The sequence below is a fragment of the Ascidiella aspersa genome, chromosome 1, assembly GCF_963924565.1.
Source record: "Ascidiella aspersa chromosome 1, kaAscAspe10.2, whole genome shotgun sequence".
NCBI lineage: Eukaryota > Metazoa > Chordata > Ascidiacea > Phlebobranchia > Ascidiidae > Ascidiella > Ascidiella aspersa.
Window position 1 is genome coordinate 12296148 of NC_139447.1, and position 18908 is coordinate 12315055.

An 18908-nucleotide genomic window follows, 5' to 3' on the forward strand; every position below is an offset into this window, starting at 1 on the left:
TTTTTCCCTGTTTTCTGCAGTAGGTTCTCCTTGTATTTTTCGTTACCAATGATAGCATATTATCGTTAGTGAGTTGGTAACCAGTTTGCCCTAGATTTGAATCGACTGCAAAATAGGTAATTAAAAATGATACGGCAGCCGTTTGGCTACTGAGGTATTCCTCAAGTTGTATAGCTAAACGACCACTATACTCCGATAGTGACATATTTGCGTTCGCCCCTCGTTTTAATAATTTTTATTAATGTAATATTCATAAATGTCACTGGTCCACATCTAAACTGTTCAAAAAAAACGAGACATTTCAACATTATTGCACGTTATTCCTAATAACCACCATACCTAATAAAGCTTTTCCATACGCTGTATCCTGTTTGTAAACTTTTATTATTTTGATAATAATCCTTAACACTTTTTTATCTTAGTGCGTACAGCTGATGCGATACCGAATACCAAGCATATTCGATTTCCACGATCCTCTTCAGGTGTGTTGGGCAAAATTGTTTAGAGCCGATGCTTCAGTATTTGATATGCGACCGTTGACAAGTTTCATCTATAACCATAAATACGATATCAAAAAGTTGTTGGATATATATAAAATAAATTGCTGATCTTTCCTACTGGAGGTAAAATATTGTTTCATCTTAAATGCGTAAATAGTCTCAAATGCATATTTATAACGATACTAACCACAACAAAATCTGGAAATCAGGTTGCACCTGCATAACAATAATTGTATTATTTGTTATACTGTTGACAAACTTGCGAACAAATGAACAGATGAAGCACGGTTGTGCGAAAGCCTTTCAATATTATAATACAATTGTTTAAAAATGGACCAATACCGCTGTAAGCAAAAATAAAACAGATTAACGAAATGGTTGTCTGCAAAATAATAAGCAACTAAAGTTCTGTGAGACTTTGTCACCTAAAACCTCACCCTTTTTCACTTAGCTTGCGGAAGCTCACAACGAGAGCGGCATAGTAGCGGACGACATCGGCTTTCCTACTTCGCAATCTCGTCACAACATTGTTCAAAGCAACAGCATCATATTTCCACATGACGTCAGCGAAACCGCCAGGTGATGTGGTTTGTGATTTTGCGCTTTAGCTCGAAAGCCGGCAAATTTTTGGTCATGGTAGATTCGGAAAACTGATGTTCAAGCTATCTCGCAGACAGAACTGTGTATACCTATCTCAAAACCTACGTTTGAGTTGAAAGTCAATACGTGCACCTTTTTAATTATTTACACGCAAAGTCTTTTTTAAATCAGGGAAGGTCTTTGTATTGTCAAAACATCCTGTAATAAACAGTTTTGAACGCTTTGAGTGTTTGTCTATATCTTCTTTGATTTGATACTGTTGCTTAATTTTATTGGTTCTTAATATTCATGCGAATCACATTTTTTGCTGAAAAATACAACAGCTAGTTTAACAATAATTCTACCAGGTGATTTAATGTATGACCTATTTTTGTATTTTCAATGGATAACGGCCTGATTAGTGACCCACGCAATAAGAAAGATTCGCTATCCCTGCTGTAGTAACACACGACGTTAGCATTGTATGGCCAATGTTATTTTGTTGTCTCACCGCCTTCAAAATTAAAACCGCCTAAAAGAGCAAATAGCATTTAGCCATAATTTTCTTCGAGTTTTCCCCTTAAAGTTTAATGGCGCTTCAAAATTGTGACGTCGTTGCATTTGCGTTCCAGCAGTGGGCGCCCTTCGGTGGGGCGACTCGATCTCCAATCGCTCCTCTCATCGGATAGCACCCCCACGGGCAGCGGTTCGACGACCCCCGATTACAGCGAACCAGCATCGTGGAAAACCTCGCGCTACATTCCTTGGGTGGCCGAGATTAGAGTCAGGTTGGTTGAGGCTTGTGTTAATTACGATTTTTTTGTGTTTTTTTCTCTGATATTTTTTTTGTGGGAACGGGAATTTAAAATTTGACAAAATGCATCAGCAAAATTATCTAAAAAACAGCCAAATTTTACAGTCGTTTGCCGTTTTGTACAGATTGTGGCTACAACTTTAATTTTGAGCTAAGTTACGTTGGTTATTTCGTATCAATTTCAGCCATTCGAGATAACCAAGTTTGGCCATGTTTCTATACTTAACCTTAAGTTGTTGTACAAGATTTTAAATTAGAAAATAAAGTCACACTGGTAAAAATAGTTTTACCCAAGAAACATGTCGTAAGTTTGTTGCTAAAGGCGCGTGTAAGTATAAAATATCGCTGCCATACACATTAGACAAGGAACTAAAGTATATGTGTATGGTTCTTTCCCAAACGTATGGCCCACTACTATATCATTTATTCAAAACAAAACTAAAATCGTTTTATGACTTTGGTTTCAAATAGGGATTAAAGTTGGTAAACAAAACATGGTCAACATTGTCATTTAATTTCCCCCAAAACTGCCTCATTATCAATTAGTGCCTAACATCGTTCGTTGTCAGCACTAAACATTTCCTGTTTCGCTCTCGCAGCCCTGTGGTGTCGCGCCGAGGCTACCTGAACCTGCTCGAGCCTGGCCTGACTTGTTGGATGAAGCGTTGGGTGGTGGTGCGTCGGCCCTACGTGTTCCTCTACAACCACCATAAGGACCCGGTCGAGCGCGGCATGTTCAACCTCGCCAGCACCGTTGTGGAATGCTCGCAGGAGCACCCCACGCAGGTCAGAGGGGCTTGTTGTATTGTAAGTCTTAAGTATTGTAAGTCTTACTGCAAGTTTTCGGCTTATTACTTGTCGGATCGTGTTTTGCCACCATAATTTGCATTTCAGACAATTTGGGTCTCAACCAAGGCAATTAAGCTAAAACCGCTTTGGTTATGAAGGAACTAAACGTTCCTTGATCAAGATTCCTATATTTTAAAAATCTTATAAAATCAAGCTGTGTATGTGGTATTTTCGGCGATTACTAAACAAACGCGTTGAATAAATTTGCATTGCACTTTACCTGACCGTACTGTTTAAATTTTTAAATTAACTGTGTGAAATATATTTTGTTTGTTTTCAGTTGGGAAACATTTTTTGTTTTACAAATTGTTACAAAGAAATACCGTTTGATTTTGCAGACTAAACTATCAAACATAGCAAATGTAACATTGGGGCGCCGATTGCCCCAGCTTGTAAGAGATATACTTCCACACTATTTTAACTCGAAACCTCGTTTTTTCAGAACAATTTCAGCTTTGCAGTTTGCACCCAGCACCGGGGCTTCGTGCTTCAGGCAAGCAACGAAGTTGATATGCACGGCTGGCTTTACGCTTTCAACCCTCTGCTAGCGGGTTCCATCAGGTATACCCACGCCGCGTCCTACCACGTACCGGTTTAACAGCGCCCCCTAACGTGTACTGGTGCCTCAATAGACTGCTGCCAGGGGTTCAGTGAGCCGGTTAATAGAATATTGCGCTTAATATAAAGCAATATCGTGTTTATTTACGTTCGCGTAAATGACTGCGTGCTCAGGCAAAACAGTTTAAAAGTAGAGCAGAAAAAATTGGGGAAAACTTGACCTTTTTTAAATAAATTAATCGTCAAAAGATAACCTTTTTAACGTGACGAATAAAAACACCCTCGATCAAAAAGACCGAAAATAGAACAACATTACCGGCAGAATCAAAAACAGTTAAAAATAAAACCAAAATAGGACTAATAGCCAATAGTCTGAAAGATAACCTAATTAGGAACAAGAACTGAAGATATTACTGCTCATTTGGTTTTATATTGTCGCTGGTCTTGATACGATTGCATACAGATAAATTACCTTTATATATTGTTTTTTGAAGGTCCTATCGTGTGTTCCTATATAAATGTATCACAGCCGTGATAATACAACCGCAAAAAAGCTGTACTGCATCCTATTGAGCCCACTGTTGTCGAGAACTGTGTAAAACGTCTTGGTGCCCCATTGCCGAATCTTCTTTTCGCGCGTTTTTATTTGTGTCTATATTTTCAGCAGATCCAAACTGGCGCGAAAAAGGCAAACCGTCGAGACTTGATGACGTCATTCCCCTGGCAACCAATTCGCACCGCCGCCTTCGCCATAGTAACAGACGCAAAAAGTCTCTGCATGAATAAGTTATATCGTGTTGATCGATGTGCAAAGATACCGTTCGCCAGTCTAAGCTTATTGACGTGCAATGGCCGTATAGAGTATTAGATTTTTTTCTCATATAGAGTGCAGCAAATGTTACCTGTTTATTTTTCACCGTCAGTATTGTAGATTTGCGCGCAGTTTTCGGGAAAGTCAGTGTCTAATTTTGTTCGACAAAAGCGATTTGTGTTAATTCAGTCCACCGAATGATCGTGTAATGCAGTCTATACCTAATCCAGTAGATTCCAACCACAATCTTTTTGTTAAAAGCATTTAACAGAAAGTATGCCTTTAATCTTTTTGTGTTTAGTGTGTTAAATATTTCACAAGATTTAAAATATTTGTCCATTGAATTTTTCGCAAAAATTGCAGATAACCTTATCCTTCTTGATATTTTTCTTTATTGAGTCGAGATTTATTGAGTAGTACGCAATCGAATTTAGTTTAAAGTTTATTGAAAGCATGCCCCTGTTTGATAGTATTACGTATCCACCTTCAATGCAGCAATAAACGTCGTAACAATCGTATTGCAAGTTGAGCGTTCTTGTATCTATTCGTCACTCTATCTTCATTAATTTTGCAGAGTATTTACGCACACTGGCTGTACGATAGCGTCATGTGGCGTAGCCCAAACTATATTTTGACATCTTTGATTCGTTCACATTAGCATGTATTTATTTATTTTCCCACCGATATATCATTATTTTTCATAAATCCTTTTCTTACGTTTTTTCTTTTGTATTTACTCCCCGCTGTTTTGTCGCTCACTAACTAGCTCACACTTTTGTTTATATTGTTTTTTTACTTTACCTTTGAACACAATCATAGCTGTCCAGTTAATAATAAAAGTTACTGATAATATAAAAGCAAAAAAATTCTATATTGCGATGTGCGGTCCTGCCAATTGCCCAAACTTAACCACTGCCAACGCCACTGTACGTTCCACCATACGACTAACATCCTCTCAACAATATTACTACCAACGCTATACTGTGAACTCAGCAGACCGCAAAAATAATGCAGTGCAATTTTTGGTTCCTTGTTCTTTAGTTTATTTTTCTACGTTCTTCATCAGTGTTCATTTTTTTCTTCATTGCAGTACTGCCAGCATACGCTCGAACTCGGTAAAAACTCGCTTATTTATCAAATCAGATAATAACTTGTGGGATATAATTTAACCAACCTTTTTGGTTGTTGCATTTGCAATTCCGCTTATTCTGGTGCTATTTGTGATTTTGTTGTTTCCAATTGTAAGTTTTGTCATCCATCTCTAAATTCTCTAAACACTTTCATGTGTAATCAAGTCTGGACAATTTACCAGTATTAAATCGTATCTTGGTGGTCGGAGGTTGAATTAGGACGAAAGGCCAACATTTATCGTGTGCTTACTATAAGTGTGAATTGCATGTTGAACAATATTCTTTGTAAATGGCCGTATTTGTCTAATTCTAAATTAGGGTAATCAGGTGGCAGTATATAACGACAAATCGTATTGAATCTTGACTTACAATTTGTCTAGAGATTTCAATACAATTTGTTTCTATATAGTGCCACCTGATTACCTTCTGTTTAATAAGTTGACGTCCTGACTGGTAAGTGACCATTGCTGTATCGTGTTGCGGAATCGCCTTCGCCCATTTGTGTCGTAGATTTCGTGACCGCATTTGTCGGATGTGGTAATTTGGTTCTTCTGTCGTAAGAATAGAGTTTATCGGTGTATGGCAAGTGGTCACATATTCATTACTTATTCAGGTATTCAAAACCAGGCTTAAAGGTCAGAACGGAACGAATTATTTTTGTTTTCAAAATCGAAAATATTTGAGACACTGTCGGTGTCGGCATTGGTGAAAGTGTGACAGCTTTCCAGGTAAAAACAACCGTAAACACTGGGAAATGTCATAGTAATGAATTTACTTGAAACCAACATTGGTGGCAAATGCATTCTTGTTTTCAGAGACTGGCTATGCCATTATAAACAATGTATGTATGCCTACATATATATTTGACCCTTTAATCTACATACGATTCGATATTATTTTCAACATCTTTAAAATACTCCAGAATGCATTCGACCCGACCATCGCCTACTTATTGCCAATACAGGAAACAATTAATTCGTGCCATGCTTTTCGCTACTGCTACAAAAACCAAGGGTCATGTACTATGTGGGCTATATTTATGCACTGATCGGTAATAATCATTTTCTGGAGAAGGGGGTAGGCTAGGCAGCTATCTACCGTAATTTTTGAATTATAAACTGTAAAACAACTCTTCAAAAATATTCAGACTTAGTAAAAGACCAAGATAAGTTTCAGGGTTTACCTAAAGAATGATTTCCAGTTGAGAGCAATCTAGAATTTTGTTAAGAACAAGAAATAATATGTAGTAGGCTATATTCCATCGTTGACATTTCGACCGCAAAAAGCATTCAAAAATAACTCCTGCCATTTAAAGTTGAATGGGTATCAAATAAATTAGAAATCCTTTAGAAAAAATTGGTGGTTGCAAAATTTTCCTGTTTGAAAAAAATGTTAGAAAATGATTACATACATAATATTTATGTTTTCACTAAATCCGTTTTTACAGTCGTAAAACGAACTAGTCCACGCCACTGCGCTTTACGCAGGTTTCATGAGGGACGAAGTGACAATTTTTTTGGTTGCTGCCCAATCCAACATTTTCAACACTTAGGCAGAAAGACGGGGATTTTTGTACATGCTGAATATGTAGCTGACTTAAAGATGCCCGGTTATAGCGGATTGCGGCTGATTTACAGATGCCCGGTTACGGAAGACAGGTTGATGGCAAACACCGAGCAAAGGTGTAACATCCACTGCGCAAATGTCATGGCGAAGCCGCTGGATTGTGGCGTGTTTGTTCTCAAACATATTTCGTCAGAGCTTGCGCGAAGCGGGACCTTATTAAACTTACAAGGGCCAAGAGGCCTTTTTCGTAGGCAAAGGTTAAGCTAGCATTTTGAACTTTTTAATAGTGCTGAACTCCTTTGGTTCGTGTACGGTAGCACTGTAAAAACGTTATTTTCATCAAGGGTTCAAAGTCTAATCCTTTAAAAACTTTTACCCTTCAATAAACCTCGTGTGGGCTAAATTATTTTAACGTTTTGACCTGGTTCTAAAACAATGTTCTTATTTTTAACTAGATCTACATGATATATTTGTTCAAAGCGAAAAAAAAAATTAATACATTTTTTTAGTTCATACCCTGGGCACGCGTGTGCGCCTTTAAGATTCATCTTAACCCCTGCGCCAACGATCGCATAATAAGTTTTTATTTCGACCCCTGCGCACGAGGTCGCATTTTATCTTCTTGTTTAGTCTCGCGGTCGGCGCGCTTAGCCCGGCAGAAAAAGGCCGGCGAGTCTGGTATTGTTCGGAGGCCTGCAGCGCAGTTTTGCTCGCTCAATGCTGCAAAGGTGGCCCTGATTTGGCGACGAAAATGCCAGCGTTTAATGTTGGTGCTTAAACGTAAGTTTCAGTCATGTTAAGGACTTTTGATCTGCTGATAGGTAGTCTCAACCGACGCTACGCGACGAACGCAGAAAGCCGCAGTGGCAACTGTTAGTTGTGAGTAATTATTTTGCGGTTGTGTTTCTTATTGCAATTTCTGAATATTTGCTTTAACAACCTGTTAGTATCTCCACTTTTAAAACTTCAAGGCAGTCGAAACAGCACGGAATACTACTACGTAAGCACTATAAAAGAAGTCCTTAGTGTTCAGTAGTAAGGGAGTAAAGCAAGTACAATACTTTTAGGTTAATAAATGGCACTACCTTAAGAAAGTTTTTGTTGGTGGTCTATGAACCAACCAGTCTATAAAAAGCTGAAACACTAACAGGCAGTTTCATTAGGTTGTTGGCCAGACATGCTTCTAGCGTAGCAACGCGTTATGCGTAATTTCTAATCGGTATCGTAATCTGTAAAGTTCTTGTATTGCCTGAAAGTTCTTCCACATTACACCGTGTCGTTTATATGTACAGCGAAAAGGCCTTGTGTACAGCCGCTTGTTGTCGGATGTGTATTGCACGGCGAAGCTTGTAGGCTAAAACGACATCGCATCTGCTAAAAGCCAGCGGCGGCCCGACAGCCTTCTTTCCTCGGCAGATTCCCCGTCTCAGACCTCGACAGCACTTGCGGTCCCACTTTTGCCGGGCGCCAATTTGAAGGATTACTCTGTGATGAAAAGGCGGTAGCTCAAGTTGGCCCGTAACAGTTCACCGGACATATAAAGTAGAAACGCCAGACCCAAAAGTGTGTCTTGACTGTGCTGCTTCATTGAACAGAAATTACTGTAAGAACCAAATCAGTCATCGGCTAAACCCTTTAAAGGGAAAATGCAAGCCTGATCGAGAAACGGAAACTGAGGAAAGCGGACTGTCACTCACACAGACCTGTGCCCAATTTAAAACGATGAATTTAAGGACCTGTCAAACTGGGATACCGATCTCGCGGCAAATAAGCGCTTTGATCATTGTTGGGCTTTTATTAGGAATAACAGTTGGCGCCAGAACAACCAAAGTCAAGTTGGAAAGTCGTCCGATCAAGTTTGAAACAAAGGAGCACTTGGAATCAAATCTGCAAAGTCAAGTAGCAGGTCAGTGACTTCGTGAGGGTTGAATGTCCTGGTGTCGCAGTGCGTTTTCCCGTTTTATTTGTCGAACCAACGCGACGTAGGTTTTCCGCAGGCAATTGTGTTTTGTTTGAGCACTTGTAACCTTTTGGAATGTAGTGGCGTATTGAACGGGGACCCAAGGTTGTCGTCGACATTTATAACGTTTTAAAGAAGAACCAACAGATTTAACGTGGCTTGTTTTAGGTGTTCCACACACTCACGTTTTCCAGAAGCGCTATTGGGTTTACCAAGGGAAAACGTTAACTTAAAAATGTGTTTGACGAGATAAAAGTACATATTCGAATGTATGCTGTAAATCCTTAATCGATATCCTTTTCTTAGATACCCATGGCATAGGTATTAAGCAAATAATGTATTGACCTGAACGGATCCTTAGGCATAACTGCTAATCTCAGTCCACATTTGTTGATTTTGGCACTTGCTTGAATGCGGCAGCCTGGGGCCTCGCAGACAAAGATGGCCGCCGAGCGCACGTGGACTTCTGTGTTGTCTGGAGCCGCGGGTTTATTTATAGGGCAAGCGTGCGACCGGCTTAGCGATAAAAGGTGTAGCAGACCGTCTCTGCATTAGCGTGGTTAAAGCGGTTTGATCGTACGTCTGATCGAAGCCAAAATTGCAAGCTGTTCCTGAAGTTTTTGTCCTGAGCTACTTTCGTTAGCCTGCTCTGTTTTTCACGCTTCATAAAGAGCTGTACGCTTGGCGGTTTAGATCTTGTCTGTGGCGCAATAATGTGAAAATAATTGCGGTTAAACTGAGATGAGCTTAGTTCGAAACTTGCATCTTTATTTCGCCCTCATTCCTTACTTAACCTCGCTATCAAAGCGTCCACACAAAGTTACGGTTTGCATTATTTACGGCTAATAAACGTTTTTGTTAGAAGTTGTTTAGGTGAAACACTTGTGATTAATAATGCCTTACACCTAAAAAATACTTTTAACCGTTAGAATTTTCCTGAAATAAGGGTAATTTTTTCCAAAGCCTAAAATTAGGTTTTTTAATTTTGTTTAGTTTAGCGATAGTTTTGTCACAAACTTAAATTAAATAAATAAATAAGTAAATTTCGATATTAAAATTGCTTAAGTACAATTGGCAAAAGGGTAAACACAAATTTTAATTAAAAAATGCAATAGGTTTAAATGGGAGGCATGTTTGGTTCGCAAAGTAAACATTTATATGTTACGAGGGCAAGCATAAATCTGCTGTGCTTGCTTGAGTCATAACTCCCGACACCCGATTGACAGATCTTGCGTCGTTGTTCGGATCAGCTGACAGCAAATCGAAGCAGGATGCCGAAGAATTTGACATCACTCATCCGACGAGAGTAAATCACGTGGGCGATTTTATATCTCATCGAGTCAAGTTTGACTATGAAGAAGAAAAATCTCGGCGGAAACGCGACGTTGATGACGCCGGTGCCGATGGAAGACGACGAAACGACAATGTTTATTTTAAACTCCATGTTGGCAAAGGAGAAGTTACTGTCAACGTCACGCAAAATAGGTAATCTTTTGGTTACATCTATTTGTTAAATGGCGCAGTTTGATTTTCTGCTCGTAAAAATGTGCATAAAATTCTGTCTCGGTTGTTGTTTTCAACTATATACACGATTATTTCTAAGCAAGTAAAAGTGTTCTTATAGCGAAACTCAATACCTAAACTATCCAATCACTATATTTCTCCTTACTGTATCTATCCAATTTACCCTTATAAATTTAACACTTTTTTATCTCAAACACCATTATTTTTCATTTTACTTCCCTTTCTAGAAGACAAACTTTCTTTTTTTCAGGAAATTGATCCACCCCAATTTTGTAGTGGAGCGTGTCCACGACATCGAAAGAGCCGAACACGATTTTGACGAAGAAGATGACGCCATCATGCAAAGGTCCTCTCTTCAGCGGGGCACCAACTGGCCGTGTCACTACAGAGGTCACGTGATCGGCCACGACCAATCAAAAGTCGCCATCTCAACTTGTGATGGATTGGTGAGTTTGTATAAAGTCAATAAATTGTAAAATTTATTTGCCGGGAAGCATTGCGCAAGTGCAGCACAAATTGTTAATTTATCACTAGTGGCACCCTTCACAATATAAGAATCTCTAGCTCTAGAAATACTATATTATGAATTGTAACGAACAAATATTTTTGGATCGGTCTGCTTTTTTTACAAAATGATCCATGTTAAAGTGGAACTATTGCCCATTGCTTATGGAATATTGGGATATTGCTTATCAAAAAACTGTGAGGCTGAAGTTTTTTAGCTTGATTGGCGTAAATTATCAAGGTGCAGATGCATGCTAGGACTGAACCCACTTTAAAATGCATACATCACCGTTATTATGTGTGTATCATATGCAAAGAGAGTTCTTGGGTTTACCTATGGGAAAAGTGCAGAGATATTTCACGAATGCATTTAATTTTAAATTTCGACCCAAAATAATATTTCCGGTATCTGATTCCGACTCGTTCCATCTTATTTAAGTGTTTTACCCTCACCCTTTGTTTAAACCGCATTCACTAGGTATTAAGTTTCAATTCACAGGGATAGTAAAATATATTTTTTCTCGCTTCCCATGCAAAATTCCCGTGGATTTGCCGACATTGACCGATCTCGTCGCAAAAGTGTCCGCCACAAACTCATTGTCCTGTACGGATTCCTTGAGGTTTCAGTTACCTTTTTGTCACCCAGCTTGAAAACTGATACCATAATTAGAACGTCAATCCTGGTTAAAGCCCGTCCCAAAGTTGTGTTGGTTCAACAAACACTGCACAGACCTTTGGGAGAGGTTAAAAACCGTCCCTAGAAGGGGTCCTAAAATTTTGAAATATGCCCAGGGTGCGGCGACCCACGCACTGCTAGAACAATTCTTTATTGCTATAAATAGAGTTATATCTAAAAAGAGGGGATAATCATTTACAACCGTGAGAAAATTCCTCGCAGGCACCCTCACTTGAGTGTACAAGTCTGCGAACCCGACTTTTTACGGTTTGCCACGCCAGACCTTAAATTGACGCGTGATGGTCCTGGTTTACTTTCGAGTCACTTTAGACACAACTCGTCCTTAAATCTGTTGTTTTAGTGACTAAGGTTACCAGGGGCTACTTGAACTTAGCCGCCGAACCCTGTGCTCAATCTCCTTATAAGGAGTTGCGCAACGCCACCTCATGAGCAATGCCAACTCAACGTTTCTATGCTGTTTCTACGCTTTTGTTTACACCAACGCATTCTTGCATTATAGGGGTATAATAGTGGAGAAATCTTAGAATAGATGTGTGAAATCTAACGCTAAAAATCTCTTAAAGTAGCCACGTTTGAAAACGTGTCGTCATTTTACACACAACAGTCTATAGGCCAGTTTAGACCACTTGTAGCACGCAAGTTAGTTTTTTGCGATTTCGTGAAACCGTCTCACTTTGTTTATCTTGTTCTCTTGCAATTTTCACAACCAGCGTACGTTTGCAGTCAGTTACCTGAACAAGTGTATTTCTTTAAATTTTATTGATGTATTGTACACTCAGATGACCGCGTTGGCCGCGCGTTATTATCTCGAAAAAGTTTTTTTTAATTGGTATATACTTTTGATTTATTACAACTTAAACCAGGTGTCCACATTCCCATGTGTACTGGTCTTGAATACAGGTGTCTGAGAGTAAAAATAGGAATTCACGGCATATTTCTTTTCTCAAGTGTCTTGCTAAGCTTATAATTAGCTTGACTCAATTTGTAGCGCGGCGCCCAATTGGTCCTTGTGGTTCAAGCGATCGCGGGTGGTCAAGGAGTTTTTCAAAAACTCTGTATAATTGGTTTGAAAATAAACCTGCTTTCCCTTGGCCCACTTCTTTAATATAACTAGTGGGCCAATATAGATTTATTCAATAAATAAAGTGGCAAATGGACATCTTGTTCTACGTGTTGTGTAATATATGTTTCTGCGAAAACTCCTGATTTGGTAACTCCTAAAATACATGTGGATCCCGTTGGGCCAATGTAGTGTGTAGTTGATTGAATAATAGCTTGGTATGTTTTGCAGCGCAAGCTTTTGAGTAATGTTACATACTGTTAAACTCCCCATGGCGATGAATACATAGAAGCTTGTTTCAGATTGTAAAAATTGATTTAAAAGAATTCCTTATTTATCTCTTATGTTTCATTTTATATTTTCAAATTCACACTTTTACACGAACTGCACCTGCCTAAATTTAAACCATTAATTTTCGTGTCAATCAGACACAAAGTGGTGCAATTTTCAGTTTCAAACTACAATTGCATTAAATTTGAAATAGGGCGTGCACGGCGTTTGTCGAATTTCATGCTGACGTGATAATATTCATTGCCACACTTATAAATACACGTTCGTGACCGCAGCTTACATTTGGACTGTGTTCTAACGAAACAAATATCACGTGCAATCTGTTATGTAATTGCGGCCTTGGAGGTTTTCCTTGAAACACTTATATGTGAAAATCAGTCAAACAAAAATTCCATGTCATGGATTGTGGCGTATTGACGCTATTCATAGTCGATTAGTCGTAAGCTGTTGTTTCGCGAAGCACACCCTTTTCGCGAATGCAACCTTGAGAGCGTATAATTGTTGCTAATGAGCTGGAATGCAAAACTCTCCCAAAATTACGTAGGCGGCTTGTTTGTTGCCAATCCTGCTTCTCTCAAAGGGCTTTAAACAAAAATAAATCGGCATTTGGAGCTTAAAACTTCTTTTCATATTTCATATGGTTAGCTGTGTTTATTTATATCCTCTTTGATAAAGCTGGTTAAGTTTATGTGGTTGTTGTTTCAATACATTTGGTGTTACAACTGAACTTTCACTACTCCAAGTGTAAGTCTCAAATGCATTCAAAACCAAAGAACGCACGGTATAGGTAGTTTTCCATTGGTCGCCATCGGTTTTTAATACACAATTACTAAAGAGAATTTCACTTGCTAAATGCGCCGCTTTTATACATTCCAAAAGTCTTGCCTTGGGCTCGAGGAACATAGCTCGGCAGCCAACCTTTTGTTTATTATGACTGTTCGAGAAAAGGTGAAAAGAAAGTGCGTCTAGGCAGAGATGTTAACGTGAAGTGACTGGTAGTTAATTGGTTATACTCAAACAGCCTTCCAGATTTTAAATAAACGTTTCGGCGTATCCGTTACCTAAAAAGTTCCCTGCCAATGCAAAACGCTTCGGGAGCCTTGGGATAGGGATAGAATCGTAGATGGACTGCGTCGTGTCTTCTATATAGGAAACCGTCCGACACTTTTAGCGGCTGCTAGCCCACTTTTAGCTGCTGATGCTCAGGTGATCAAACACTTCTATTTTTTGTCTGTTTAAACGAAACCTGTTTAGCGACTTATCCTTTCAAAAACCCCTACTTCACATCTAATGCGATTTGCTTATAGCTTAGCGTATTTTGAAACCTAATAAAGTCTTATTTTTAGTACTTTTATTTCATATTTACATAGCCTATTAGGTTTAAAATAAATCTGTGGAGATTCGATATATTGAGCCCCAATGCCTTAACGTCTAATATAAAATCACTTTTTGGTACAAACTAAACAAAACAAACATGTCGAATGGTCAATGGATAACATTCGTCCCTCGCGCGTTTTGAAGCACCAGTTAATCTTATTAGCCACCGTAAACCTTTTGTAGAAGAGAAATATGCGTCAAGCGTGCTTAAAGGCGTAAGTACCTAAACTTATAAACTTTAAAGCCATCTCTTAAGAATATTTGCGTAGCCTAGATTGGACAGCTAAGCAGGGTAGCCTGATCTCCACGCTTAACTTTATGTACTTTAAAACCTGCTGACAATTGCGTAGGGGGCGTAATGTATTTAGCTGAGACATAGGCCTAAATATCTTCCGATATGCTAAACCAAAAGCACAACAATGTGAAACGGGGGGTTGCACTTAAAGATGTTTACAATAAAATGCTTAATGTAAAGGCGAAACATTTTATTTCTTCAACAAAGTTAATTTTATGGTTCGCTTGTTTAATAACAAATATGCACCTTTATAAAAAAATTACGTGTAAAATATGATTAGCCACTTCTATTTAAAATACTAGTTCTTCTTGTTTAAACCAGGCCAAAAACTAAGTAAATCTAGTTTTTTTAGGTCTGCTTTTGAAATTACTTTAACGCTAACTTTAAATTACACATTACACTTGTCAATAAAATTGCTTTGTTTTGCCTGTTTGACGATACGATCTATTTTGAAGTCTAGAAGGTAAGGACTTAAACAGAAAGGAAAGTCAACTAACAAAACGTTTTTTAAGGTTATTTCAAATTTAGCACAAAATGATTTTTCTTGAAAAAACGATATAGCTCTCACTATACGTGAGGAACATTTACGGTGGCATATCCACCCGTAGAAAAGCTTGCAAAATCTGCATCCTAAAACAGCTACTAATGCTTCCGCGAAATCGTTAACTTTCGTACGTTTGCTCTTGGATTTTACGACCGAACCTCTTCCACAGTGATCACATTCACAGACTGACCACAAACCTACGCGATGGGGGAATCCGTTGATCTATATCAATGCTTAAACACTAGTTTTATGACTTTCTCGGGCAGCTTAGCCAAACCGCAAGACACACAAGCCGTTATCACATGAAATATTCGTCCATTCTTCTTGGCTGGTGACACATCTGTCTTCTCTAGAGTTTAAAGTAAAACTTTCGAGTTTAATGTTAGGTGTAAAATATATTACGACGATTTTATGAAACAATTCGAGATTTATCTACGATTACATTCCATTGACGACTGCCACTGCGTTTCTGAAATGTTAACATGTTAAATTGTGTATTTGAGTATCCAATCGGCACAGATCCTATGATATTGGTTTGGTAAATCAAAACAACTGATATCGAGCACTGTATTTCTTGCCACGCACCAAGCGAAAGGAATTTCACCAATTTTCTTTTTTTTTCGAAAGCACATGTCAGGAGATAATAAAAGCGGTAAACATTTTATTTCCGCAATTAAGTATATAGATACGAGAGGGAATCATTGTTTGAGGCCCTTGGTGAAATAACAACGGTGCACCAAGGCGCACAGTTTGAGAAGCTGTGACCTAAATAATCTATTTTTGAAAACGAACCATTTCTGCTAAAACATTTTAACCTGACCCCACAATCCCTCTCCCCAGAAAGTTAACCTCAAAAGCGAAGTTTATCCTAACACAATTTAAGATTGGGCTGAGCTTGAGTTATTGAAGCCACATGAGCAAGATGTACATCCCCAAAATCTTGCGGCAGCCCTTCAAGATTTCGTCTCTCTTTTTTAGGAAACCCTATTTGTGAGTCATGTCTGGTTTATAAGGTTAGCGGTTCTATTGACAATTCTGTTCAATTCAGGAAATGGCAGCTCAGGCTATCAATTTTATTAGCCCTGTACGAACCGAAAAATCTATGTTGCTTCACTCGGAAATATAATCACGAGTGAAATAAAACATATGACGTTTTTTGTTTATTTAGAAAATTTCGTTCATTTTTTTTAAATAGAGATTTCAAAAAAATATTTCGGATGGTTAAATAACATTTTTGGGTGCGGATTTTGGTGATTTAAGACAAAACCTAAAGCTATACTGTATACATTAATTTTAGATCATACTATTTGATGTGGATATAGACGTACATAAATTTATTAAAATCATAAATGTTGATTCAAATTAAGTATTAAGCTAATCGTCAAATTCGATCCTTTGCAATTGTTTGAATAAACTTGGCATTACATAATATTCTCCTTTGTCGACCATCTACACCACATCCCAAAAGTCAAACAAAAGCGGTGGGCCTAACCTTCTAGAATACCTTAGAGTCAAGTCAAGCGGATAAATTGACATATAGCACGTGTATAATAGTCTGGGATCATAACAGACCGGGTAAATAAGAGAATACTGCTAAACTGTCACCACTTTTGTCAATTGTGGTTTAGATCTGTCGACTGTCTCCTAAACCTTGCCAACATGGGCTCATGCGAGTCCCGCAGTTTCAAGTTTAAATCTAGTGTTGAAAAAGTAATTCGTTTTAAACTATTGTTTTACTAATTTCAGTTCATGTTTTTATTATAACTGCGTTTTCGTATAACTTAAAAGGAAAATATAATATTTCAACCGAATATTGTATGGTTGACCGCGGCCGTAATTTGCTCAATTTGATGATAATTCTGTTTCTAATCAAGTTCCGTTTGTGAAAAAAAAAATACGGTTTGACTTATCGAAAATTTTTGCCTTCACATTAAGGGTTCTGTTTTACGCCAACAGTTTGGGATGTAAGTATAGGTTTCTCTACTTCAAACCTTTGCCTTTGTTGGTTGCAAAAGAAAAACTGTACCATTTTTAATCGATCAAGATGTAAAATTTTGCATTTTAATAGTCGCTTGACGTCTGTCAAAGCAGGAAAATTTTAAAACAAAAATGTACAACTCTATCTCGTACGTCCGAAGTGCGCGCCTGTCATTTTATGCATCGCTGCACTCGCCATGTACAACAACGTCCGGCTAATTTCGCGTGTATATTTCTCCCGATGCGACATCAAACGCCGCACCCACCTGACGCTATTGTGTCAAAGTGACAATTTATTTAAATCTGGGGTCGGCCGAATGGCAGTCTTAGACTTGACCTATTTGTTCTTTCGGGTTTTTGGCGTGGGAACCGGAAATATTTGACGTCAAACCACGTGATTTTTTCATCATGTTTGCGGTGATTTAGACTTTTATTAAAAAATCCGCTCACCGTTTCACATTTATGGAAGGAATGGCCATTTAATAGCAATATAAATTATATTTTTGACCCCATTTTTTTAAATCGAGCCTGGCGTCGAATTGTTTTTTACAAAAAACGTTTTTAGCCTTCATGTGTTTTTTAATTCTTCCATGCCTTAACGATTTGAACAGTCAATAATGTAATAAATTTTAGCCGATATACATGTTATACGTAAACATTCACCGGTTTACAAAAATTGTCTTGGGAATCCAATCGATATAGAGGGTACAAAAATATCGAGATAGTCTATTGCGTTCTGTTGAAATTAATATTTACTTTACTTGGAATGAGGTGTGTATGTACAAAATAAAAAGCGCTAAGTTGCCGGGCGTAGTTAACCCGATCAAATATTTACACTTCGTTAGTTGGTAAAGTAGTAAAAGTAAAGCACACACACACATTATTTCGTTCTACTTAGTGCTTGACAAAGACAATGTGAATTTAGAAGGCTCTCCCGTGAATTTCTCGTAGCGGCCTGATAAACGTAACAATGAGTTATTGTTAGGATATTGACGAAAATGCGGTCTTCCAAATCGCGGTAACGGAAATTGCAATGCACGAAATCAAGTAACTATTCATACGATCATACATACGCCCACCTTTTGCGGAGAACTGACTCACAAACTCGCAATTTTTTCAACTCACAAGTCACAATACATTTTTTTTAATTTAGCAAACTCGGAATCTACTATAGGACGTACCAAATGTCCTCATGCCTTAAAAATGTAGGTCATGTCTTTCTTAGATGTTTGCTAATAACCTGTGGACCGCGAACCATGTTTTTTAAGGTGGATGCACAACTCTTAAAAAATGCTTATAAGCTATAGTAAATACTTTTGGCGTATCAAAAAGACAAACAGCCATAGAAACTCCCAAGAAAACAAGACGCATGTTTTTTTAAAACAAACTCGTGAAAAGATTGCCTAGAATTGCTAAAATTAACAAGGACCTGTCATATTATCGAAACAGGAAATGGGATAATTACATATCAGCACCGAAAAAATACACAGCAAATACTGCTCTGTCCAAGTCGGAGATAGCACAAATCTAAAGCAAAATTGATGTTCGAGCTAAACCTAATGCGATTAACCAGGCTTGCGTGGTTTATTCTACCGGCTCGGGTATACCTTAGTTTGCATCAAAGAATACATAATACGGTTGCAATGTTGTTGATTGTAATTCAAAATTTATTATTGATCACCTTTTTTGCAAGGTTAAAAAAATAATCGCCCTGGTCATAACGTATCTATAGTTGAACTCTCGCAAAAAGGCACGAAACCGATTTTCAACTTTTATCAAACTACCGAGTCACGTTATTTTCCCACCGCTCTTACCCCTTATCACCCACCTGGGTCTTATATTTGCCCCATCCTGTTGAACGCCAAGCTCTAA

General features: G+C 38.2%; 2 protein-coding genes across 7 annotated transcripts in view; both read left to right on the forward strand.

Moving 5' to 3' along the window:
• Window positions 1-5732, forward strand: part of LOC146167555 (kinesin-like protein KIF1A) — a 39048-nt gene extending 33316 nt beyond the window's left edge. For 4 of the 6 annotated variants that reach the window (XM_083382194.1, XM_083382494.1, XM_083382569.1 and 1 more), the window contains 6 exons: window positions 423-482; window positions 952-1079; window positions 1712-1867; window positions 2493-2679; window positions 3185-3303; window positions 3965-5732. In XM_083382194.1, the coding sequence (XP_083238320.1) occupies window positions 423-482; window positions 952-1079; window positions 1712-1867; window positions 2493-2679; window positions 3185-3303; window positions 3965-4007 (693 nt within the window). In that variant the 3' untranslated portion in view covers window positions 4008-5732. The remainder of the gene's footprint in view (window positions 1-422; window positions 483-951; window positions 1080-1711; window positions 1868-2492; window positions 2680-3184; window positions 3304-3964) is intronic. The other 2 variants (XM_083382347.1, XM_083382273.1) reach the window with 2 other exon arrangements.
• A 2384-nt stretch (window positions 5733-8116) lies between these two features.
• LOC146167557 (A disintegrin and metalloproteinase with thrombospondin motifs 7-like) overlaps window positions 8117-18908 on the forward strand; it is a 52409-nt gene continuing 41617 nt past the window's right edge. Inside the window, exons 1-3 of the mRNA XM_083391742.1 lie at window positions 8117-8713; window positions 9994-10252; window positions 10542-10737. Of these exons, the coding sequence (XP_083247868.1) occupies window positions 8530-8713; window positions 9994-10252; window positions 10542-10737 (639 nt within the window). The 5' untranslated portion in view covers window positions 8117-8529. The remainder of the gene's footprint in view (window positions 8714-9993; window positions 10253-10541; window positions 10738-18908) is intronic.